The sequence below is a fragment of the Triticum aestivum genome, chromosome 3A, assembly GCF_018294505.1.
Source record: "Triticum aestivum cultivar Chinese Spring chromosome 3A, IWGSC CS RefSeq v2.1, whole genome shotgun sequence".
Taxonomy (NCBI): Eukaryota; Viridiplantae; Streptophyta; class Magnoliopsida; order Poales; family Poaceae; genus Triticum; species Triticum aestivum.
Window position 1 is genome coordinate 750,506,352 of NC_057800.1, and position 25,636 is coordinate 750,531,987.

Below are 25,636 nucleotides of genomic sequence, written 5' to 3' on the forward strand. Positions count from 1 at the left end.
ATATTTTAATCCCAGAATTAGAATAGTTATTTGGATCACGGCGCCCTATATAGGAGGACGAAGATGTTTCTGAACTCCCGAACGAAGAGAAAAAACCCGGGCAGTCCCCCACGTCTCGCACCTCTCTGTAACCTCCCGACACCCCTGCAGCCGCGCGCCGCCGGTAACCTCCGTCGGCCCCGACGCGCGCCGCCGGGATCAAGCACACCCGCGCGCCGTCGGGACCCCACACCCGCGCGCGCCGCCGGGACCCCGAACCCCCGGTCACCTTCCTCGCCGCCACCTCCCCTCCTCCCCAACAGCCGGCGCGCGACCCCTTCGCTACGGCCGGCGAGCCTCCTCCCGGCACCACCCTCGGATCCAGCGGCCGCAGGGCCCCGGGACCCCCACATGCTGTCGTCGGGCCATGGATTCCCGTGCGCTGCCGCAAGATCCTCGATCCAGAGCGCCATCGCCGGTCACTGGATCCCACGGACCGCCGTTGCCTGCCCAAGCTCGCTGCCGACCTGCCTTGACCAGCCCGCTTCCTCCCGGCTCTGCCCGGCTCCCGGCGATGCGTCCAGCGCTTGCTACCAGCCCTACCATCCATGGGCGACGCACACAACCGTGGACGCATGCTCCAACTCCACCCTGCCATTGCAGTCCAACGTATTTGACTGCATCCGTTCGGTAGTGACGCTCGAGGTAAGTGGGATCCCAACCTTTTGCTCAACCTGTCGCACCCATAACCCCCTGCCCTGTAAAGCCGCCGACGGCCTCCTCCGTCGACGCCATCGCCGACCCTGACATCGCGCTGGCCAGCCATGTGTGTGAGACGCCGACCGCTGACATTGTTCGAATTTTAGCTAGCTTTCTCACTGAGACGTTCAAGCATCACTGTATAAAAAGTTCGGTTATGGCGTTAGGTGCGGATTCAGATGTACTCACGTTGCTGGCCGAGGTTTCTAACAGTGAAAGTCCAAGTGTGACTATGTGAGTTCTTGCATAGTATGTCCCTCCAGGAGGTGCGTTTCTGCTATAAAGTGCAGGGAGCAGCTGAGTTGCCTGAAACATTGGTATTTCAGTGTTTGCTGTTTCAGGATTCATCGCTCCCATCAGTTAGCTGCTTATCTATGCAATCTGAAGCATGTGTTGACAACTAGAGCCAAGGTTCAGATGACAGTCCGAAGCATGTGTTGTCGATGATATATGATTACAGTTTCAGTTATATTTGAAGACCACGCTCATGTAAATTTAAATAGAAAATTTTATATATAAAAAATAAATATAAAAATCACTATACAAAAAATGGAAATTAAAAGAAAGTACTGAACTGTGTGAAACTGCGAAAGATTAAACATGGCTGAAAAATATGAAGTCAAAACCAAAAAGAAACAAAAAAGACAAATTCAAAAAATGTTGCTAGGAAAATTATGAGAAATTCAAATTGTTCAAATATGGACGCTTAAAATTGTTGAAATAAATCCCAAAATTTCTAGTACTCGCCTCCCACCTCTTTTCTCGCAAAAAGAATTATATAGAAGCTCTCTCTTGAAAACAAAAAATAAGGCATTTCACAAACAAATTAGTATGAAAATCCTAGATATGTAGAAAAAAGAAAAAACCGTACGTGTTCAACTTAAAAATAAAGTCATGAAATACCTTATAGGGAAAAATGGATCGGTTTTATTTCCCCTGTTTCTAAAAAATATACACAGAAGTTCAAAATAAAAAAGTTGAGTAGTTCAAATTAAAATAACAGAGTAGTTTGACATTTGAAACAACTCATTTTTTCTGTTACTAAATAATGAGAAGTTCAAACAAAAAATACAACACTTTAAAATTATAAAAAAGGTTTTTCACCATTTTCTAAATAAAAAACTCAAGACGTTCAAACATAAATAACGGATCGGTTCAATATTTATTATAAAACTATGATTTTTCCGTTACTAAAAGAAATAAACCAAGAAGTCCAAATTACTAGAATACATTAGTTCAGTATTTATAATAAACTCAGATATTTTGTTGTTACTTTAAATAATAATCAAGAAGTTCAAATTAAAACAAACAAAATAGTTCCATGTATACGACAAACTCAAAATTATTTTCGATTCTAGGAAAACTAAAAGTATGAAGTTAAATTTTCTAAGAAAATTGTTTGATGCTTATTAAAAACCATATATTTTTTAAGATGTTCAAATTGAAATAACAGAGAAGTCCCAAATTTATAAAACAAAAACTCAGACTTTTTCTCAATCTTAAATAATAAAATGAAGAATTTCAAATAAAAAAGGAACAAACTAAAAAAGTTTAAAAAGAAATATCCCATTAAAAAAACTAGAAGTTCAAACTGAAATAACGAAGTGGTTCGATGTTTATTAAAAAAATCTAGGATTTACCCTTTTCAAATACATAGATATATTTTATTATTAAAGAATCAACCATGAATTCAAATTGAAAAAGCAGTCAAATTAGATGTATATTTAAAAATCAATAACAATTCTTTACTCACAAATAAAAAAATGTGAAGTTCAAATTAAAAAACACAAAAGTCCAAAGTATATTAAAACATATGATTTAAAAGTTTTGCTTAATTTCAATGAGTGTTTTTGGAGTTATGGGTAGAAAGGCAGAGAGAAATTCAAAGTGAAAACAATCACTGGTTTAACTACTACGTGGATTGTGTTTCATATAAGAAAAAGCAATAAAAATGTAAAGTCTAGAAATACTTTTGCTAGAAGTTTAGGTGGTCGGCCGAGGAAGTTCAAAAATTCTTGTGAAGGTGGTTCACCGTGTATATACTAGTGCGAAAACACACAGAAAATGATTTTTTGTGTGTTTAAAATAATTCTCTCAATCCATTTTTTATATTACATGTTAAAAAAATGGAAAAATGATGTTGTTTTGCCATTTTTAATATTGCTCTCAAACGAAAACAAATTTGTAACAAGTGTCTACATGAAAAAGTTGCTCCTACCCATAAGCTTTCCAACGGTATATTATATGCTACATTCCGACGTATGGTTTGAAAGTTTCATGTATACCAATTAAAACGCGTTTTTATGTATTGAAAAAATTATTTTGAACCATCAAGAGTATGAAAAAATGATCAACATGGAAAAGTTGCCTGTTTTCAACAGCTTTCCATCGGTATATCATTTGCTCAAATCCGGTAAGTGGTTGTGGAGTTATGGGTAAAAAACAACATGTGAAGAACAGAGTGAAGATCAAAAAAGAACTGCTCCAGAAGTTCAACCTCTCCACGAAGTGCATTTTTGGCGACTCTCTTTTTCCGATGAAGGCAGAATGCATGATCTCAAAAGTTCTGATTGATAATTGCCACAAGTTTATGTACTACATGGTGTGTGTTTAATATGAGAAAAATGAATTAAAAGGCAAGATCCCGTGATAAAACTATTGAGAAGTTCAAAATAAAACCATGAAATTCCTTATAGGGACAAACACATCGGTTTTGTTTTCCACGTTTATAAAACTAAATACACAGAAGTTCAAAATAAAAATGTTGAGAAGTTCAAATTCAATTAAATAAAGTAGTTCAACATTTAAAACATCTTAGATTTTTTTCATTACTAAAATATGCTCAAAACAAGTCTTAGCATGTTCAAAACAAGTCTTAGCATGTTCAAAAAATGCTCTTAACTAGTCATGATTTGTTAAAAAAATCCTTTCCAATGCTATCATTTGCTCAAATTCGACGAGTGCTTTGGGAGTTAAGGACAACTTTTTACAGAGAAGTTCAAATTGAAAACGGCCAGAAGTTCACGTGCTGCATGGTGTGTGTTTTCATATGAGAAAATAGAATAAAAATTTAAAGTATAAAAATTTCACTGCTAGAAGTTCAGGTGCTCAACACGGGGAAGTTCAAAAACTTCTTGTGAGAGAGGCAATCGGCACTATATATCAGTTGTGCAACTCTGATGAACGGGTGAGAAATTACGAACAAAAACACATGGTAGAAGTTCAAGTGAAAAACAGCGGGAAGTGCAATGATTATAGAAAACTTAGATTTTTCTCATTATTAAAGAATGAAAAAAAAGAATTTCAAAAATAAAACAACAAGAAGTTCAACTTTTAAAAATAGAGTGCTTCAAAATTTCATAAAAAGATTAAAGAAATAAAATCAGGAAGTCCATATTAAAAAGATGAAGAAGTTCGATGATTGTAGAAAACTCAAATTTTTCTCGTTATTAAAGATTGGAAACAAGAAGTTCAAAAATAAAAAACAATAAGTTCAACTTTTAAAAATAGAGCGCTTCAAAATTTTATAAAAAAGGATTAAGAAATTCAGATAAATATTTATAAAAAACTCAGATATTTTCACGTAACCGAGAGAAGTTCGATTGATAACTGTCAGAAGTTCACGTACTACACGGTGTGCATTTTGTATTAAAAAGGAATAAAAAAGCAAAGACTAAAAGTTTTGTTGTTATAAGTGCAACTCCTTGGTCAAAGAAAGTTAAAAAAATTATTATGAGAGGGGTTTGTACAAAAGGAGTATCATTTGTGTAACACTAACGAATGGATGAGAAAATTACAAACGAAAATACATCACAGAAGTTCAACGTGTAAACAGCATGAAGTTCAACTACTACACTGAATGAATTTCAGATGAAAAACTTCTAAAACCATCGCGAGTATGAAAAAACGATCAACACGGGAAAGTTATGTGCTTACAGCAGTTTTCCACCGGTATATCACTTGCTCAATTTCGGTGAGTGGATGGAGAGTTATGAGTAGTGGATGGAGACCTACGAGCAAAAAATCCATGTGAAAAACAGAGTGAAGTTCAGGTACACGCGTCGAGAAGTTCAGGTCTTCACGCGGTGCATTTTCGAAGAATCTGTTTCGCGATAGAGGCAGAACGAATGATCCCGCCGTTTTCAAAATTACTTGAAAACGGCTAAGAATCAGAGAAAACCATCAACATGAAAAAGTTTCGCATTTTCCGTAGCTTTTCAACGGTATATTATTTGCCCAATTCTGATAAAGTTTGTAGAAATTACGGTGAAAGTACATTTTTTGCCATTTTCCAAACTGACTTAAAACCGTAAAGAATTGGGAGAAACAATACATACCAAAAAGTTTCGCATTTGTTCAACCTTTCCAACACCATATCATTTGCTGCATTCGGACGCACGGCTAAAAAATTAGCTTGAAAATACGAACTCGGTAGGACTTGGACCATTTTCTAAATTACTCTTAAACCATTCAAAATTAGAAAAAAAAACTTTCAAGATGAAAAAGTAGCACATTTTCATAAGCTTTCCAACGCCTTATCATGTGCCTCCATTGGATTAGCCGTTTAGAAATGACATCGAAAAACGAACTCAGCTGTTCAGTTTACGAAATTTTATGTTTTTTTCAAATTACTCTTTAACCATTGGGAATTAGAGAAAACTTTCAACATGTGGAAGGAGTGGTTTTGCAGCAGCTTTCTAATGCCGTATTATATGCCTCATTCCGATAAACGGTTTAGAAATGCGATAGAAAATACGATTCACGTTTTTTGTGCGAAGAGAAAATGGTTTTCAAAACTGATCTTAAATCGCTTACATTTTGTCAAAATTTTAACTTGGTCATGATACTGGTGTCCATAGCTTTCCAACGGTATATCGCAAGCCCCATTTCGGCAATGTTGGCGGAAGTTCAACCTAGTTCATAGGGAAGTTCAACGTACTACTAGCAGGGCAGGTCAGGTTGTGATCAGAATATTATTTTGATCCCGTAATCAGAATAGTGTATATATATCACATTGAGAAATGGAAAAAGGCCGAGAGGGCTGAGAAACAATGTAGCATTTGTGTAACCAAGGAGGAGAGCCTCACGACAAAGCTAGCTAGTTCTCTTCCTTGGTACATGGGTGTGTGCGTGTGTGTGTGTGTTTGGAATATCTTCAATGTGTGTGTTCTTGAGAGAAACAACCAAAGAAAGAAAGAGAGAGAGAGAGAGAGAGAGAGAGAGAGAGAGAGAGTTGTGAGAGCCAGCAAGAGGTATAAGAAGAAGCGGCGTTGCAAGGAGGCGGCGTCAACACTTGGTATTCAGAGCCTTGTCGATCCGGCGGCGCAGTCTGACTCCATGTGAGGTGGAGGATGACGGCGCGAGGAGGCCGGCGGCGGCGCGATGCCGATGATAGCCGGTTGAGGTGCGATGTCGCGACATGATGATGGAGGGGTGGTCGGCGTCGCGAAGGCGTCGTCCACTTCAAGAGGGGATCTCTGCGTGTGGCAAGTCGGTGTGGTGGCAGGCGCTGCGACGGCGTCATCCACGACTACACGGCCTGGTAATTGGCGTTGCGAGGACGTCATGCACGACAAGATAATGTTTCTCCATTCACATGAAAAACATGCTCATGTATATCAAAACTTTTTAGGGTTAAACCATATGTTAACTTGTTTCACTCATGATTTCCTAACAATGAGGTTGTCATCATTTTTCTAGGAAAGTCGATACAACATACAAAATGTATAGTGAAATACACTCGTACCGCCACAGGCTGAAAGCAACGCATCAATCACATCTCTCATTTTGCTCGCTCCAGAAGCAAGTTATATGCTCTCATGATGCCCAAGTCGTGCAATAGGAGTCCATTATATCCCGAGCTAGTCCGTTGTGTGCTCCCATACATGTGATTTCTCATCTACCTCACCAGAGAAATAAATCCTTCCTTCCAACAATAACTGACATCCACATCGATTGATTGCTAAGAGGTCATCCACGACAACACGATGCCTTTGTGATATTTTTCCTTGCAACTCTGTCTACTACTCCCGTCAAAGAAAAAACGTCCACCATGTGCCAGATCAAACCTAGACATAGGAAACTAGTGCTCCTTGCATGCCCTCACCAAACTAGTTGTTTGTTAAGGAGTCTAAACCAAACGGACCGCAATTCAACCGTAACAACAAAAATTATCGTCATGACCAAGACCTAATCCAAACAAGAAGCAAAGTTGGACCATTTATGGAGTGACACATGTCATGCATGGTAAAACTTTTCCTTTCCTTTTATTTTTATTTGTATATGTTTACAATAAATTATCCATTGATAACGATTAAGGGCAAAAAAGACTATCAATGTTCTTATTGTCCTCTAATGTAGGGTGGCACTAACAACGCGAGTGAGATTGATGCTTCTACTATGGAAGTCATCAAACTTGGTGGATACGTCCGACACAACAATGTTCAAGAAGGATCAGGAGAAATATTGCCCAAAGCCATCATGATTTAGAACAAATTTCTTGTCAATGGAAAAGAAAGAAGCAAAGATTTCATCAGTGGAGAGGCAAGAAGGCAGAGAATGAGAATTGGTATAAAGGGTGATGATACATGTCCAAAGCTCCAGGAGCATGTCGATGTCGACCCAAGCAAATTGCCAAATAAGTCATTGAGGAGGTGGCTTTATCGAGATATCCAAGCAAATTGTCAAAGTCAATGATGATGTAGGTCATTACTTTGAAAAAAATAACTACTTCAGGGTGATCCCATGTCTCCAATGTAATTTAACATTGTTGCTGGCATGTTTGCAACTTTAAATAATCGCACGAAGCAGGAAGGTTAGATTGCGAGAGTTGTGCCACACCTTGTGGATGGTGGCCTCTCTATTATGCAATATGTTGATGATACGATTCATGTTATGGATAAGACTCGAAACCTCGAATTCTTGCTTTCAACGTCCGACTAAATGTTTGTTATTGATCTTAACTTCCATAAAAGTGAATAGTTCTGCTTTGGAGAGGTCAGTGAGGCAGCAGCTGATTACACTGACTTGTTTGGTTGTGCGCAAGGCCATTTTCCGATTAAATATTTGGGAATTCTAAATCATTATCGGTGCTCACTAATGCGGGGTGAAAAGATGTAGAGGTGTGGTTAGGAAAATGGTTGAGTAGTTCGAAAGGAAAATTGCTCTCTTTAGGAGGAAGACTTGTCTTGATCAATTATGTCTTCATAAATATGGTTCTCTATATGCTTTCTTTTTCCCGACTCCCAAAATGGGTCTTACAAAAGCTGAATTATTTTAGATCCATATTATTTTGGCAAGGAGATAGTGAAAAGAAAATGTATAGGCTGGCCAAATGGAGCATGGTTTTTACGCCGAAAGAACAAGGTGGTGTTGGCATTCTTGACCTGTAGGTCAAGAATGATGCCTTACTTAGTAAATGGTTGTTCAAACAACTTCCTGGAGATGGCGTTTGGAAAACCTTTTTGGTAGGCCAACAAATTGTGCCTCAGGCTTATTGGAAACCTAGTGGCTCACAAATGGCGGCAAAGAAACATCTTTTCCGTTTTGTATCATTTGCTGTAAAATTAAGATGCATCGGAGATTCCTTTCTGGGAGAAGAAGTGGTCAGGCAATGACAGCCTCCGAGAATAATATGCACCTTTTTACTACATTATTCATGATAAGAATGATACTCTTGTCCAGGTGCTCAGTTCATTTCCGCCTGATATTTCTTTCAGGAGTAATTTGATTGGCCTCCATCTTATGTCATGGCAATATCTTGTATCCCGATTGGATTGGATTAACCTGACGCAAGAACACAATATGTTTCGTTGGAATCTGACTACATCTGGGTCATTCACAATAGTCTCTATGTATCGTGTGCTCACGCATTTAGATGTCCCAGTGGATAATAACAAGAAAATTTAAAAATCGAAGTTTCCTCTCAAATTTAAAATTTCCATGTGGTATATTCGAAAGAGAGTTGTGCTAACCAAAGAAAACCTTGTCGGTCGCAATTGGCAAGGAAGCAAGACGTGTAGCTATCGTAATCACGATGAGACAGTCAAACACCCTTTTTGAAGAGCAAGTTTGGGTGTTCTACGTTGTCAGTAATCCAAATAGCGTCCAATTTGTATCCTCCCAAAGTGTTGCAAATATTTTTGGTCATTCGTTGGATGATGTTTCAAATAGGTTCAAAATGCTAATAAGGCTGGGATTGTATGCCTTATTATGGTTGCTTTGGCTATGTAAAACTGATTTGGTTTTTACTTTCAAAGATGCTTCTCGTTTGTAGGTTACTTTCCGTTGTACGTACTCTCTTTGTACATTGTCTACACTATACCAAACAGAATACCAACCGTTGTTTAAGGCATTGTGTATGCAGTTGGAGCTGGTGACCAGGGAGGTTTTACTGAACATGGCTGGCACCATAATCTTATATCGGTCTACCAAAACCTTCGAAGTAGGCATAGTGTTGGTCCAGTATGACTCTGTTGTTGCTGATATGTAGGGTTTTTATTTCCTTTTGTAAGGCTGCTGGTGTTTGGTTGTGTGTCTTAGTTATGCAGAGGCCAGGTGTTGCTTATCATGTTTCGTATCTGGTTGATGCTACATTTGCCTTAATCAATGCGCCCTTTATCAAAGACGCTAACATAATCACAGTTGTAACCTTGTTAATTGTCGTTATTCAACTAGCAAGATCTTTGTACACATGAGAATAAATCTCATCCGTATGATGATTATGTCAGGTCCACTCGCTCTCTTGGAGACACAAATTTGGCGAAAGTTGCTCAGGTATGTCTCTAAGGAGCTTGGGGCGTCTGTGCATATATGCATAGGGGAAGTTGAGATGATGAAGGTAAGTCTTGAGTTGTCCAGTTTAGGAAGCTTGGTGAGATTATAATCCATTAATCAATTACTATTAGCCATTGGCCATTAGCTAGCTCGATAGTCGGTAGGAATTACCACCCATTGATGTTAATCCACTAGAAATCTAGCTATGCACGAGGTGAGATTCATGCACCCTCTCGTACCAGCTGACAACTCATCACACCCTCGAACTTTATTGGCATGCATATATATAGCTAGTATTTGCTAGTGGATTAATGGTAATGGGGCAGTAATTGCAATTGAGCTAGCTAATGGCTAATGGGTAATTAATTGATTATGATTCCATCAAAGTCTTTCTAGATTGGACACATGACAACTCATCGCCATCATCTCGACTCTTCTGACAGGAGTTGCCATGAGCTCATTTGAAAAGTTTAAATTTCGGAAACAAAATTTTTTTGGAATGCCACACTAAATAACCGAATTTTTGAGATTTGGACAATTGATGTTGAATTATTCAATCAAAGTTCACTGACATGACAATAAATTTTGATATAATTCAAATTTAGTTTAAATTTAATACGAATATAGTATGTAACTTCGAACTTACAATGATTTCAGTTACGTACACATCAGAGGCAATGCATTGGCATCACTCATCTCATGTGCTTGTCTCTCTACTACTGAATGAACACTGTATACGCCAAGTTGTCACGCGTGTTCCAGGTTACAAATGTTTCGATACCAACTGAAAATAACAAAAGTTCAGACTTTTTTATTTTTGAAATACTGAACCTTTCTCATATCTTATCATACCCGTCACAACTCAGCGTGTCTTAATTCAATAGCAAGCGTGACCAGAGACCTGAGGTGAGGAACAAACTAACCATGCATTGAGCTCATGTCCTATCGTACACATCCAAATTCCGAGGTTAAAACAAATATTACCTCCAAGATTCGTGTCAAGAAAAACCCAAAATTCCATCAAAACTTCAATGGAAATAATGAACCCTGCTCAGATCTTTTCGCGCGCGTGACAACTCATGGGCAGAGAAGAGTGATAAAAATTGCATCGGCGATGATGAGTTGTCATGTACAGGGGCAATTCCTCCTCGTCTTGATCTCTCCGCTGCTATATAAACACCGATCCTCGAGTAGTAGCCGCACACGTTCCTACCTCCACGCAGTCTCTAGTCTCTGGCATGGCAACGGCAACGGCAACGGCGCCGCGGCGGAGGGCAAGCATGGGGCGGCAGAAGATCGAGATCCGGAAGATCGAGAGCGAGGAGGCGCGGCAGGTGTGCTTCTCCAAGCGCCGGGCGGGGCTGTTCAAGAAGGCGAGCGAGCTGGCCGTGCTGTGCGGCGCCGAGGTTGCTGCCGTCGTCTTCTCCCCCGCAGGCAAGGCCTTCTCCTTCGGCCACCCCTCCGTCGAGGCCATCCTCGACCGCTTCGTCCCCTCCGCGGCGCAGCATCCCGGGGTGGTGGTGGCCGGCGCGGGCCTAGGCGCCGCTGGTGACCGCAACCTGGCGGAGCTGAACCGGCAGTACGGCGAGCTGCGCACGCAGCTGGAGGCCGAGAAGGCGCGCAAGGAGCGCGCCGAGGAGGCCATGGCAAAGGAGCGCGCCGCGGGCAACCAGATGGCGGCGTGGCTCGACGCCGACCTGCGCGACATGGGGGAGGAGGAGCTGATGGCCTTCGCCGCCGCGCTGGTCGAGGTGCAGGCCGCCGTCTCGGAGCGTGCCAACCAGGTGCTCCAGGAGGCGCTGAACGTCGGCCGCTCCAGGAGCGCCAGCCGCATGCTCCAGGCGCCCCCACTGCACCAACAGCAGCAACAGCTCGCCGGGGGCGGTACCTTCGAGTTGGGTGGCACCAGCACCAACGCCGGGATGGAGATACAGCAAATGCTCCTGGCGATGCCTCCGCCGCCCCCGCCGGGGTTCGCGCCAGGAATGGACATGGTGCAGCACGGCGGATTCCCCTACTGAGGAAGTGGAAAGAAGATGAATGATCCATCTATCTGGATGCATGATGCATATGCAATCTTGTTTTGTTTTTTTTTTCACTTTTATTGTCGTTGCGTTGTGCAACGCAACATACTGGGTCCTTCAATTGTGATTTGTCTCGGTACTCGAGATTAATGAAATAAAAGCCCTTGTTTGCTTATCTCTGCTGGCAACATTGCAAAGATGCATGCAAGAATGTTTTCTGTCAATCAGTACTCGTTATAAGCTTGTTAAGATGGTGGATCTGTAAGATTTGCACAATGAAAATGGCCTTAATTAGTTTTGGCAACAGATAATGCATAACACACGTGTTATGTTCATCCCAATTTCTGGACAGTCTACACAAAACTGAGCAAACTAGTTTTTTTTCAACACAGTACAAACGTCTCCTCCCACTGAAAGCACATTACCGGAAATCCTAAAATGAATTCAAGAATAATGCGAGCACCGGGACTTGAACTCTGATGTGCTGAGAATACCACTGTCCCTCTAACCATCCAACCACAGGTTGGTTCGCACTGAGCAAACTAGTTGATAGACACAAGGGTAGGAATTGTTTTATGAAATAAGTATGCCCAACAAAATTGAAGGTACAGCCCCAATGAAATAAAAAGGTTAAGGGACAAACGAAGCCAAGCAAATAGTTAAGGAGAAATAAAGTTTTACTTTCAAAAATAGATAACAAAATGTGATGCCTCATTTGCAGTAATGTCAAGTTAATCTCAGTTGGACATAATTTTTCATCAAGGCCCTCGATCAACATAATGGCCAGTGGTAAATGGCAGTGCGTTGAGGAAAGACTTTAACGTGCTGCAAGCTAGTAACAGTGCACATTAGGATACAAATTACTGGATTATTCATGAGCTGCCATTTCATTTGGAGGATGATATATACACACTTATGAAGTACCAATGCTAATGCTGGATACGACGTAACAATGCTGGATGACACCTCATGCATGCATATGTGTGTTTAATTTAGCTACGCATTGATGCATGACTATATTTTTCTTGTTCTCTTGTCGTCTCTATCTCTTAGCAAGGTTGTGTGCTCCATCATCTAAAAATCTTCCCAGTACAGAAATAATAGTAAAGTAAGATATCTGTGAAAACACTCACCCAAACAAAAAGGGGAAAAAATATTTGGGAAGTACCACGCTGAACATAGGCTTCCTAATTAATCTTGAATATTGGCTGGTGAAAAATAAATGCATTGATTCATGCGGCCAGGGAAAACAAGGCTTAGAAATGTGGTTAACACCTAAGTAATGAGCTACCAGAAATTAAAAGTTCAACAAAATTGTAAGTAATGTTTGCCTTCTATTTATGAAATGCTGCAGCAGCCAATTATGCTTTCTTTTTGGTGCTACAGTCTTGCGGACTTTCAAATGCTCGGCCATCTATGGTGACTGTTGACCTGAACAATGGCGGGTGAAGTGGACCACTCTGAATGGCGTCATACAATGGTAAATCTTTCTGTCTCTACTGAGCATATTCTGGCAACTGACACTTGTAAGGAACTTGTGTTTCTCCAGTGCACAAAATAGTGAGTACAACGGATATAGAAGAAACAGGTGTGAAAGAACATCATGAACCCTTTTAGTGGCAAGAATAAGAAGCTTCACAACAGCATGAGAGATGAAAAAAATCAAATCAATTTTAGCGATTGGGGCCATTAATTTAAATAAACATACAAGTAGTAAAGTCCAACCACTATAATAGAAAGAGCAATTTCCAAGAAAGTCCAACCAGGTAGTAATCATCACGATTGTGGTGATGCTTCTTACGATCTTGAAAATTTATTTAAGGCTCATAATAAATATGTTATTGATAATAATGTTTGCAATATTGAAAGTGGGTTTGGAAGAGTGTCAATTTTAGGTAAAAAGAATACCACATGTTTGGAGAGTGTTCAATCTTATGAAATTTTTGATAAAAGTGGATTTGGTGAGGTCGTGACTTTAGTTTATGTTAATCCCACTATCTTAGAAAATTATGAGACTTTTTGCATGTGGATCATGAAGAGAAAATTTTATATGATAGCTATATTGTTGAATTTGATTGTGATTCTACATGTATTTATTATGAGAGGGGAAAATATGGCTATAGAAATTTTCATGTTACTAAATTACCTCTCGTTATGTTGAGATTGTCAATGTTTTATTCTTCTCCCTTGCATATACTAGATATTTCTTGTCTTAATAATTTGTTTGCCTATAAAATGCCTAACCATAGGAAGTATATTAGACTTAAATGTGTTTGTCACATGTTTTATGATGCTCTCTTTATGTTTCAATTATTATCTTTCATGTGAGAATCATTGAAATCTCAAAGCCTATCTTAATGGCTAAGATTGGAGGTGGAAAACTTTTGGTTTTGAATCTCAAGATATTACTTGTGGATGGTAATGATATATAGCTTGAATACTCTTGACAAGGAAGATTTTATATTTATCCATTAGACCTTATGATGTTAATTGTGGCATTATTAGGTTAATCCCCTTGCGATGGATGTTGCGTAGTGTAGCTGTCGTAATTTTCAGTTTGACACACTAGGTCAACGAATTGTGGGATGATGGTAGTAGTACTACATTTAGTAGATTATAACTTGAATGTATCTTTTGTAGTTAGCAAAATGTTGCTATTCTTGCAGTCTATGAGAGCCAAATTTACAGGGCAAGCCTAGCTCTCATCTGTTTGGATTCATCCTGTGCATTGGAGCCACTGCTGCAAGAGCCTTGAAGACTTTGTTGTAAGTAATTCTTCTATCGTCTGAGGGGTAATTAGTTTTTCTCCGCATTCTTGTGGATGACACATTATGAATGGATGCGATATACTATTCATGAGCAAAATATGTAGATAAAAAATTGAAGCTTCTAGGATTTGTCTTTGTTGGTATATTTACCGGGTGTTGTGTGTATACTTCTAGGGTGCGGTATTTTGGTATATCTTGACTCTTCCTTCTAAAAAAAGGTATATCCTGACTCTTGATTATTCTGTTGTCTTGCAGGGAGGAACTTAATTCTACGAGCCTACTCTTGTACGTGGCTTCAATTGTTTTCATTCTCATGCCCGTTATAAAGGTATGTGCGCGTCACTTTCCTTCCCTATAACAAATTCAGACGTCTTTCCCTTCCAGATATATTATTAACCGAGCTGGATCGATTGCTCTTGCTAGCTACTCCCTCTGTCTCAAAATATAAGAGCGTTTTTGACACTAGTGTAGTGTAAAAAAACGCTCTTGTATTATGGGACGGAGGGAGTAGATATGTAATTAGCTAAAGATGGTCTTTTTTCATGCGTTACAGCAGACACGTGTTACATGCACAATCTTTTTTTTTGAACAAAGAGAGGCACAAACAGGTGCCAATATATTCAGCTCAAATTCAGTGTACATCATGATTATAGAAACTGCTTGCAAGAAAGAGAGAATTAGACTACAGAATCTGAGAAAGAAGAGCTGAATAGAAGTCGGAGAAGACAGGAAGGGAGCAGAATCCCTTCAGATGAACCACATGACTAAACATAAGAAGGAAGCCTAAAGAAGAAGATGACATGAACTGCCCTTCTGCTACTCAAAGTGCAAAGATACACCATGGAAACAACAGCAAGAGCAACTGGACCAACAACATCAGAGTGAAATTGGGCTCCAATAGCTTCCATCAAGTTCTGAAGAAGAGTCTAGCCGAGCTCCAAAATCATTGGCTTAGTCTGCAGATTCACCAACAAGTCTCCTTGCGCCTGAAGAAGTCCATTCCTGCAACTGAAATACTACAAGAACAAATGAAGCAGAGTATCTTGAACAGAGAAGAACAAAGAAGCAAATAGCTAGTAACAATGCACTATGTGAATCTTAATACCAGGAATTTGGAAATTAGAAAGAAGGGATACAACATTGCAGGAATTAGAAGAGTGATTACGAGCAAAGCAACAAATCTGAGTATCCCTATTCGCTGTGAAAACCTGGTGAGCAAGGTTATGGGCAACTCCATTAACTTCTCTAGCAATATGAAACACTTTAGGATTAAGAGCTACAGAATGTTTGAAAAAATGGCAAGATCCTTTCTGATATTCCAAGGAATAGAGGGATCTAAGGTGTTGGCCAAAGCAGCACATTTAGCAAGAGTAAGACAGTCATTCAGAAAAGTAGCATGCATAATATTGAGCCGAGAGGCTATATTAGCAGCAGAAGCAAGAGCAATAGATTCAGCCTGCAAAGGAGTGGATGTAGAGGAAGCGGAGGCCTGAATTTGAATATTAATTTCTCCCTGCTCCGAGGGGAGAGAAATATAGATACCAACACCTGTAGCCACATCACCTGGAGGAAGGCCAGGAACTTTTTTTGTTCTGAAAGCTGCATTAGAGTAAATTTTTGGACCAACAACTAAAAGATCAGACCTGAGAGAATTACCTGGCAAGGGGAGTTGATTGCTAGCAGGAATGTGTTGAACCTGTTGATTCTTGATAGAAAGACCAGAAAGAACATCATGAGGCTCCAAATTTAAAGCACCAGCCGCAATGCTAACTTGATAAGGAAGAGCTTTGTTTCTATCAAAAAGAAAATCATTTCTTGCTTTCCAAAGGCTCCACAAAAAATTTAGGATATTCGGGATGGAGCCATGTGGGTGATTCCTTTGAAGGAAAGCAATAAGCACTGAATGCATTGTAGTATGGACTTGGGTTAAAACATCAGCTTTGAGAAACCAGGGAGAAGAAAACCAGGCCGCACGAGCAAAGTGACAAAGGAAAAATAGATGAAACTCATCCTCCGGTTGACCACATCGACAACACATTTGAGAAATATGAATCGAGAAACGACCAGCTCGCATACCCGTAGGCAAAGCTTTTCTTAAAAGTCTCCATGCAAAAGTTTGCACCCTGGGAAGCAAATTCTTTTGTGTCCAAAATATTGTAAGCAGATTTTTCAAATCCAAAGGTACAACAGTAGGGGCATGTCTAGGATTAGCATGAATATCTTGTAAACACAATTTATAAGCAGATTTGGAGGAACAAATACCATTTGGAGTAAGATCCCAACACAAAAAATCTGGAATTTCGTCATCAACAATATCAGTATGAACAATAATGGAAGCCAAAGGTTGCTGAAAAATCGAGAAAATGAGAGTTTGATTCCAAATCCTTTGACCTGGAAGCCAAAGATCCTTAACCAAGGCCGGGTACACAAAACCAGCATGTTGAGGAATGCGATGCTCATGAATGGAACTCCAATTATTACACCAAGGAGTGCTCCAAATAGAAATGTTACCTTGCGTTATTTGATAGAATGAATGAGTTTTAAGCGTAGGTAACATTTTAAGAATGGAAGCCTAGAAAGTAGATTTAGGAGGAGTAGTAGTGGCAGTCCAAATGGAAGCATTAGGAAAATATTTAGCTTTAAGCACAAGAAACAAATGAGAAGAAGGGTCTTTAGCTAACCTCCAAGCAGCAGATAAAATCAGACTTTCATTGATGGCCTTCAAGTTCCTAACACCTAGACCTCCTTCATCTTTGGAGTTGCAAATGTCTTTCCATGCTCTAAGACAAAGACTCTTTGTAGAGTCATTTTGTCGAACACCTGTCCACCAAAAATTCCTAATAATAGTTGTAAGCTTAGCAATCAATTTCTTAGTGAACAAGATATTAGCCATATAGTAGACAGGAATGGCCGAGAAAACCGAACGAATCAGCTCAAGACGGGCAGCATGAGAAAGCAAGTTGGCTTTATAAGAAGGCAATTTTTGCAAGAATTTGTCCAGAACAAAATTATAAACAAGAACTCTGTTTTTAGCAGGAAGAATCAACGGATGACCAAGATGAGTAAAATTTGCATCCAAAGAAGAAACAGGGAAAATCTGCTTCATGTCTTGCATAGCAATAGGAGAAACATGAGAGCTGAAAAGAATAGCAGATTTAGACCAGTTTGGAGTTTGACCAGAAATAGCACAAAATTGGTTTATAAGATTATCCATAGTGTGAGCTTCTTGCAAAGTGGCTTGTCCACAAAAAAATAAGTCATCCGCAAATAAAAGAGAGTGAATGGAGGGGCAATTTGGTCCAAGAGAGATACCCTGTAATTGATGAGCAGCAAGAGCGTCATTAAGGGCAATGGAGAGTTCATTGATAGCAATAACAAATAAATAAGGAGACATAGGACAACCTTGACAAATACCCCTAGAATTGTTAAATTTTTTAGAAGGCTACCCATTAATGACAACAGAAAACGTAGGCGAGGAGATGCAAGCATGAACTAAATTTATGAAATGACCATACAACCCTTTTCGAGAAAGAGCAGAAACAATAAAACTCCATTAAAGACGATCAAAGGCTTTAGCAAGATCTATTTTAAGCATGAAAGCATTATGTTTCCAGAATTTCAAGGAGAAAGAGTGAGTAATCTCTTGGGCAATGATGATATTATCACTAATTCTTCTACCCTCAATGAAAGCTTGCTGAGAAGGATCTATATAATCAGGCAGGAGAGGCTTGATCCTATTAGCAAGCGATTTAGCAATAATTTTATAAACAACATTACAAAGGCTAATTGGACGATAATCCATAGGGACTTGAGGAACCAACTTCTTAGGAATAAGAGCAATGTTGGTATCATTAATGTGAGGAGGCAGAACAGCAGTAAGATAAAAGTTGATAACAAGCTGAAGCTGGGTAATCTCATCTCCTATCCAATCCCAAGCAGCCGGGTAAAATTCAACATTAAAACCATCTGGCCCTAGAGAAGCATTTAACTTCATATCTTTAAGAATTTGCAAAACCTCATGTTTATCAGGAAGAGCATAGGTTGGGTCCGAAGGATCATTCGGCCATTGGGTGGACACATAAGGTCTATCACTATTATTGTTCGAAGAAGAGAAGATATAACGAAAATAATTGACAAACGTGTGGGTGATAGCAGAAGGTTTGAAATGAAGAATGTTAGTCTCATCTTTGATGGAGCAAATAGTATTACGTTTTCTACGCTTAACAACAGCTTGGTGAAAAAATTTAGTATTGCGATCACCAGCCCCAGCCCAGTTCTTCTTACTGTGTTGTTTATAAAACTGATTCAGCTTAGAGAGAGTCTGTTCATACCTGACAGTGAGATCAGCCTCCAATGCATGGTCCTGCTGCTGTGATGGTAGTTGTTGTAGCTAATTAATCTTCCCTTGTAGCTCCAAAAGATCTGATTGTAGATACTTTTTTTCCTGCACCACACTTTGAGAGAACCTGCCAAAGAAGAAGTCTTGGCAGCAAAAGAGGTTAGAGAACAATTGTTCCAAGCAGATTTAGCAAAACTGGCAAAGTCCTTTTCCATCAACCACCAATTTTCAAATTTGAAAGCTTGCTTAGGCTTAACAAAATTTCCTTCTGTAGACACTAAAATGGGATCATGATCACTGAGAATAATAGGCAAATTGAGGACTTTAGTATTAGGGTAATGCATGCACCACTCGGCATTAACCAAAGAACGATCAAGACGACGGTAAATAGGTTTAGAAGTGTGTTGGTTACCTCGCCAAGTGTACGCTGGACCACTAAAACCTATGTCAAAAAAACCACAATTTTTAACAAGGGAGAGAAAAGCATTGATACGAAAGTAATTCACATTACCATTACAACCATCGGTATCATACAAGATGTCATTAAGATCACCCATACACATCATGGGCATACCCAGATTATCATACACAAAAGTGGAAATCTGACTCCAAATGGCACTAGTTTGCTTGTGGTACGGGTCTCCATAAATACAAATCAAACAAAATTGAACCCCAGAAGCAGGATGAACTACATTAGCTAATATATAGTGGAAGGTAGCACTATGAACAGTAATGTTCAGATCATCAGTCCACATAAGCCAGAGACCTCCCGAAGCACCTCTAGAGGGAACTACAAAGGCATTAGTAACATCAAACCTATTAATCAGATCAACAGAACGGACTTTGGAAAACTTGATTTCTGAGACAAAAGTTACCTGCGCTTTAGTGGAACGAATCAAGTTGGCCAAGAAAAGCATACGATCATTGCCGAGTCCCCGACCCATACCTCGGCAATTCCAAGCAATGGCCCTCATAGCGCCCGAGGCGCAATAGGGTTATACGTCGCTACCCGATTGATATTCGTAGTCTCTTGAACTTGAACGTCGTATGAAACTGGGATGCCACTAGTGCGAGGAGGTGCTACACTTATATTCTTTTTATTTTTTTTATTTTTTCTATTTTTTGCGAGAAAGGAGGTGCTACACAAAGAAGTAGAAAATCGGGGAGGGGACAGCAATTGGAGCGATAATATGGGGGGCGAGGAGAAACTGGATCCGGCCCGGAGGGCCAGCGACGCCCTGAATCAGGCTGGAACGAGGAGGCGGGGATGGGATCTAGGAGGGATGAGACCTAGAGAGAAGCAGGCATCAGAGAGGGAGGACTGAGAGGATGAGGCAAGAAAGAAGGGGAAACCTAGGTAGGAGGACGCATCAAAGAACCTGATGGAGCCCAAGACTCAGCAGCAAAAAGCGGGAGAAAGGGATCTGGATGGGGCAAGACGGGAAGAGGAAGAGAGGAACAGCAGAGGGAAACCAACGAGAAGGGGAATAGGGAACAAAGGGCGAGAGGGGAGATCAGCAAGGGAAGGGGAGATGAAGAACCGGCGTCACGCCAGTCACCGGACCATCGCCGGAAATCGCCAAGGCGGTAGCCACCATGCCGCCCTTCGTTCCGTTCTAAGCGGTAGTAGGCACAGTGTATATTTTCATGTAGTCCTACTACTTTGTTATCTTACTTGCTACTTACCACTGCACTAGAGAGTAGATTTAATTAAGTCGTCAGAAAACGTTAAATAACACACCTCAAAGATGACTAGTACTACAACTCAAAACTGGAGTACTAGTCCATCTGTGTAATTTCTTTGTTCCTTCAGCGCATTCTTTTCCACCAGTGTAAACTTGGATGTTGCATTCGAATATTTACAAATTTTCTTTGGCATCATTTGTGAACAGAGCCTAGTCTTCTGAAGCCCAAGACGTGGAGAAATGCCCTCCGCTGAGGTTAGTGAGCTGTCAATATGCAACATGATCACCATGAGAAGCTACCAAGCAGGAGGAGGAGGAGGAGGACAGTTGATTTGTTCTGAGCTTTTTTCTGATGTCGATTGTGCCCAACTCCTTCACCGACCTCTTTTCCGCCACTTTCACCTTTCCTGACATCCATAGACATCATTTCATGACGAACTAAACCAGCGCGCGGCTCAACTCCTCTAAAAGCAATAATCCATGACTTTCAAACATCAAGCCTATCTTATGGTACAACTTGTAGAAGTTGAAGCCGCATATCGACCCTCCAAAAACCAAATCACCAAACATTGGCTACATCCTCGGGGAATGACTATGGACGCTCCTTCCCATGATGTTGATGTGTTGTACGCCGCTGTCCGATAGTCGATGTTGGTAAATTATATTAACAAACCTTGGTGTTGTAATTTCTATATCCTTGAATGATCGGTATGCAGCCTGAATCTCTAAAAGGCTCAACATGTGGGAAAACCCGTGGACACGCTTCATATCCAACATTGTAAATTGCAGCGTGTTGAGGGAAGAGATTAACTTGCTGCTAGCTAGCTAATAATAGTCCACATTAGGATGTGAATTACTGGATTCTTCATGACCTACTGTTTCAGAGCATGATACATGCTCTTTTCTATGGAAAGCATGATACATACTTATGAAGTTGCAGTGTTGGTTATCAAGTAACAATGTTGGATGACACCTCATGCATGTAGGTGTGGTTTAAACTAGCTACTCATTGATGCATGCATTTTTTTCTTTTCTTATTCTCCTGTCGTTTGTCTCTTGCCAAGTTTACAAAGCATATTAAAGTAAGATATATGTGAAAAAAATGGGAAAATATTACTTGAGATATATGAAGCTAAATATATACGTGCTACTTAATCTTGAATTGGATGGTGAAAAATAAATGCATTAATAAATGCGACCATTGAAAATGAAGGATAAAATATGTGATTAACACCTAAAACTAGCTACCATAAATTGAAACGATATTAGCTAACCCTAATATTTCTATTTTTACCTCCGATTCTGGAAAAGTTCTACAAGATATTCTCTGATTTTTGCTTTCTTCTTGTGTTTTATTTTGATTTTTACATGTTTTATTTTGATTTTTATTTTTTGCTAGGTTTTCATTTTTCTTCTTATTATCCTCTGTTTATTTTATTTATATTTTTTAAAACTTTGTGATGATTTTTGAACTTCTAGACTATTTCAAAATTTACAATATTTTTATTTTTGAAGTTCTTTGAAAATCAGAAAAATAAAATTAAATGAATGAATATTTTCTAATTATTTGTGAACATTTTTTATAAAAGTCAGCAACATGTATTTTTTAAAATAAATGAACATAAGAAATGGCTGGAAAAAAATACAATTATGATTTTAATGGCTTGTAATATGTGTTGTACTGGTTGCTCGAGATTAATGAAATACATTCATTTGTTTGGTTCTCTCTGCTGGCAACATTGCAACTATGAATGCAAGACAAAAAGGAGGCCAATCAAATAGTTAAAATGTAAAAACGGACTTTTTCAGAAATAGAAAAAATTGATGCCAGTTTTTAGGAATGTCGAGTTAGCCATATTTTATTTTATTTGTCTTTGTGTTATTGGACAAAATTAGTCATCAAGCCTCCAATCAAATGGCCAGTCATAAATGGCAACATGTTGAGGGAAGAGATTAACTTGCTGCTAGGTAGCTAATAATAGTCCACATTACGATGTGAATTACTGGAATCTTCATGACCTACTATTTCACTTGGAGCATGATACATGCTCTTTTCTATGGAAAGCATGATACATACTTATGAAGTAGCAATGACGGTTATCAAGTAACAATGTTGGATGACACCTCATGCATGCATGCATTTTTCTGTTCTTATTCTCTTGTCGTTTGTCTCCTGCCAAGTTTACAAAGCATATTAAAGTAAGATATATGTGAAAAAACATGGAAAATATTGACATGAATATATGAAGCCAAAAATATAAATGCTAGTTAATCTTGAATTGGCTGGTGAAAACAAATGCATTAATAAATGCGGCCATTGAAAATGAAGGATAAAATATGTGATTAACACCTAAAAACTAGCTACCATAGATTGAAACGATGCTTAGCTAAGTATAGGGTTAAATTATCTCAAGACAGCTCAACGAATGTTAAGGATGATTATCATTGGTAGAAATGTCATTAACACTTTTTAAGAAAAAATTAATTAACATTTTAGCGGGAATGTAATTAACACACGCACATGAAGCTGCCTGAGCTACTATTTGGTGGGCCCAAGAGACAGATATGTGATGGGCCCAGAGTGTTCTAGAAAATGGGCTAAGACCAGAGAGATAAGCTTTGAATGGGTTAACTACTCAATGCATGTTCACTATTTTGTGCACTATAGAAACACAAGCTCCTTACAGGTGCCAGTTGCCAGAATATGCTCAGAAGAGACAGAAAGATTTACCATTGTATGACGCCATTTAGAGTGGTCCACTTCACCCGCCAATATTCAGGTCAACAGTCACCATAGATGGCTGAACTTTTGAAAGTACGCAAGACTGTAGCACAAAAAAGAAGGCAGAATCGGCTGCTGCGGCATTTTGTAAATTAAAGGTGAACATTACTAACAATTTTGTTGAACTTTTTCCAAAAATGTCATAAAAATTTAAAAAAAAAGTGTACCATTTTTTAAGTATTATGAACATTAAAAATTACACAAAGATTTTCTAAAAATGTTACAAGCATTTTAGAAAACAATTGCACGGAGGAACATTTATGTGTTGTGAACATATTTTAATAGTTACGAACACTTTTTATATGTCATGAACATTCTTGAAAAATTATGCCAACATTTGTTTTAAATGTTGTGAACATTTGTAAAAATGTGTGAAAATTTGTATGGAATGGTATGGAACGTTACCATATTTTATTTACTGTCATGATTTTGGTTGCAAATGCTGAAGTGTCATGAACACTTTATGAAAAAACTGGGACCACTTTCTCATGCTGCGCGAACATTTTTTATACCATGAAGAAGATTTCTATAACAATAATATAACAAATATGTTTTCAATAAAATATTTTTAAAGCACGACTCCAAATATATATAAAATATGAAAATAAAAAATAAAAGACCAAAACCCCAAAACCATACGTAGCATTGAAGCTAAGTCGCACTAGCTGTGCATGGCCCAACTAGCCTTGCGATGTGGGTCAGGCATTCGTCGGTTTCAATTGAAGCAAGACATAAACGTCCCCGGCGGTAGGCATGTACACCAGTTCAGGTGAGCCCATTACAACTTCTTTCCTATTTTTTCCTCCGACTCTGGGAAAGTTCTACAAGATCTTCTATGATTTTTGAATTCCCCTTGTGTTTACTTGTGATTTTTACTAGTTTAATTTTGATTTTTCCTTTTTCCTAGGTTTTCATTTTTCTTCTTATGGTGCTCTTTTTATTTTATTATTTTTAAAACTTTCATGAAGATTTTTCAAATCCTACAATAGTTTGAAATTTACAATATTTTTATTTTTGAAGTTTTTTCAAAATCAGAAAATTAAATTAAATAATGAACATTTTATAATCATCTGTCAACATTGTTTTTAAAATTCATTAACACATATTTTTAAAAAATAAATGAACATAAGAAATGGCTGAAAAAAACCAAACAAACTGTTAAGGATGGCAATTTTACCCATGGGTACCTGACCCCGTAGGGGTAGGGTATGGCCACATTTTTGTTTCCATGGGTAGTGCCTAAACATTATCCGACTAGTTGTGGGTAGGTCACGGTTATGATTTTGTGCCAATGGGTATGTCCATACCCTACCCGATTATCTTACTAGCGATAAAGACCTAGTCCACGTCATGGTGAACATTTTGTAAATACAAGGTGAACACAACATCAAATTTTGTTGAGAATTTTTCGAAAATGTATTATTTTTTTTCAAATGTGGGAACATTTTTTAAATTGTTAGAACATTATTTAAAATTACACGAAGATTTTCTTCATATGTGATGAACATTTATAAAAATTTGTGCGAAAACATGTTTAAATGTTGTGAATATATTTTTAATAGTTATGAGCGCTTCTATATGTCATGAATTTTTGAAAAATTATGCTAACAAATTGTTTTACATTTCAAGAACATTTTTCAAAGCATGTGAAATTTTCGTTGAATGGTACCATTTTTTCTTAGTGTCAAGAACTTTTTTGCAAATGTCTAAAAAATGTTGAATTGTCATGAACACTTTATTAAGCATGTGGCAACACTTTGTTTCGTTGTATGTATTTTCCTGCTATTCCACATGTTACATACTTATTTTTTCAAAAGTTCACTGTGCATTAAAACTGTTCACGAGACTAAACCTTAGTTTGTGTTATTGTAAAAAAAATGTCCACGTTTCTATATTCATGAAATTTTAAAAAATTAATTTCAAAATTTAAATAGAAAGCTCATACATTTGAAAAAAATCATGATGTATTCTCAAAATCTTCAATGTGCTTTAAACATATTCACCGTGTATTTAAAATTATTCGATGTTATTTGACAATTGTTCAATGTATTTATAAAATTAATGTGCATCTAAAAATTGTTCTATATGTATTAAAAAAGTTAAACATTGGTTTAGAAAATGTCAATGTGTATTTTAAAATGAAAAAGAAGAATAAATAAATGAGAAAAAAGAGAAAGGAAAAAAGAAAATAAGAGAAAAGGAGAAAAAACAAGAAGAAAAAAGAAAAAATGAAAGAGGAAAGCGGCAAACCAATAGAAACCAAGAAAATAAAAAATAAAAAAATGAACTAAACCAAATGAGAGTCCCTAAAATCAACTCCCATGTTTCATAGAACCTTCCAAAAACTGCTCCTATGTAATTCCTACAGTCTCCCACTCGGACGACTCTGAAGTCGAGATGACCTTATGTCTCTTAATAATCGAGATGGAGCTCTCGCGGTCTCCTGTAGCCCTCCATGTGTGAGTTTGTTGAAGCTACACGCAAGCACCGTTGAGTGGGTCGGCCAGTATGACGTGCATTTTTGG

At 38.6% G+C, this 25,636-nt stretch overlaps 1 protein-coding gene across 1 annotated transcript; it reads left to right on the forward strand.

Annotated features, from left to right (window-relative positions):
* The first annotated feature begins 10,727 nt into the window (after nucleotides 1-10,727).
* LOC123059717 (agamous-like MADS-box protein AGL61) lies at nucleotides 10,728-11,534 on the forward strand. The gene has a single exon (XM_044482208.1). It carries the CDS (start codon nucleotides 10,752-10,754, stop codon nucleotides 11,532-11,534), a length of 783 nt encoding a protein of 260 aa, XP_044338143.1. The 5' UTR covers nucleotides 10,728-10,751.
* The last annotated feature ends 14,102 nt before the right edge of the window (nucleotides 11,535-25,636 follow it).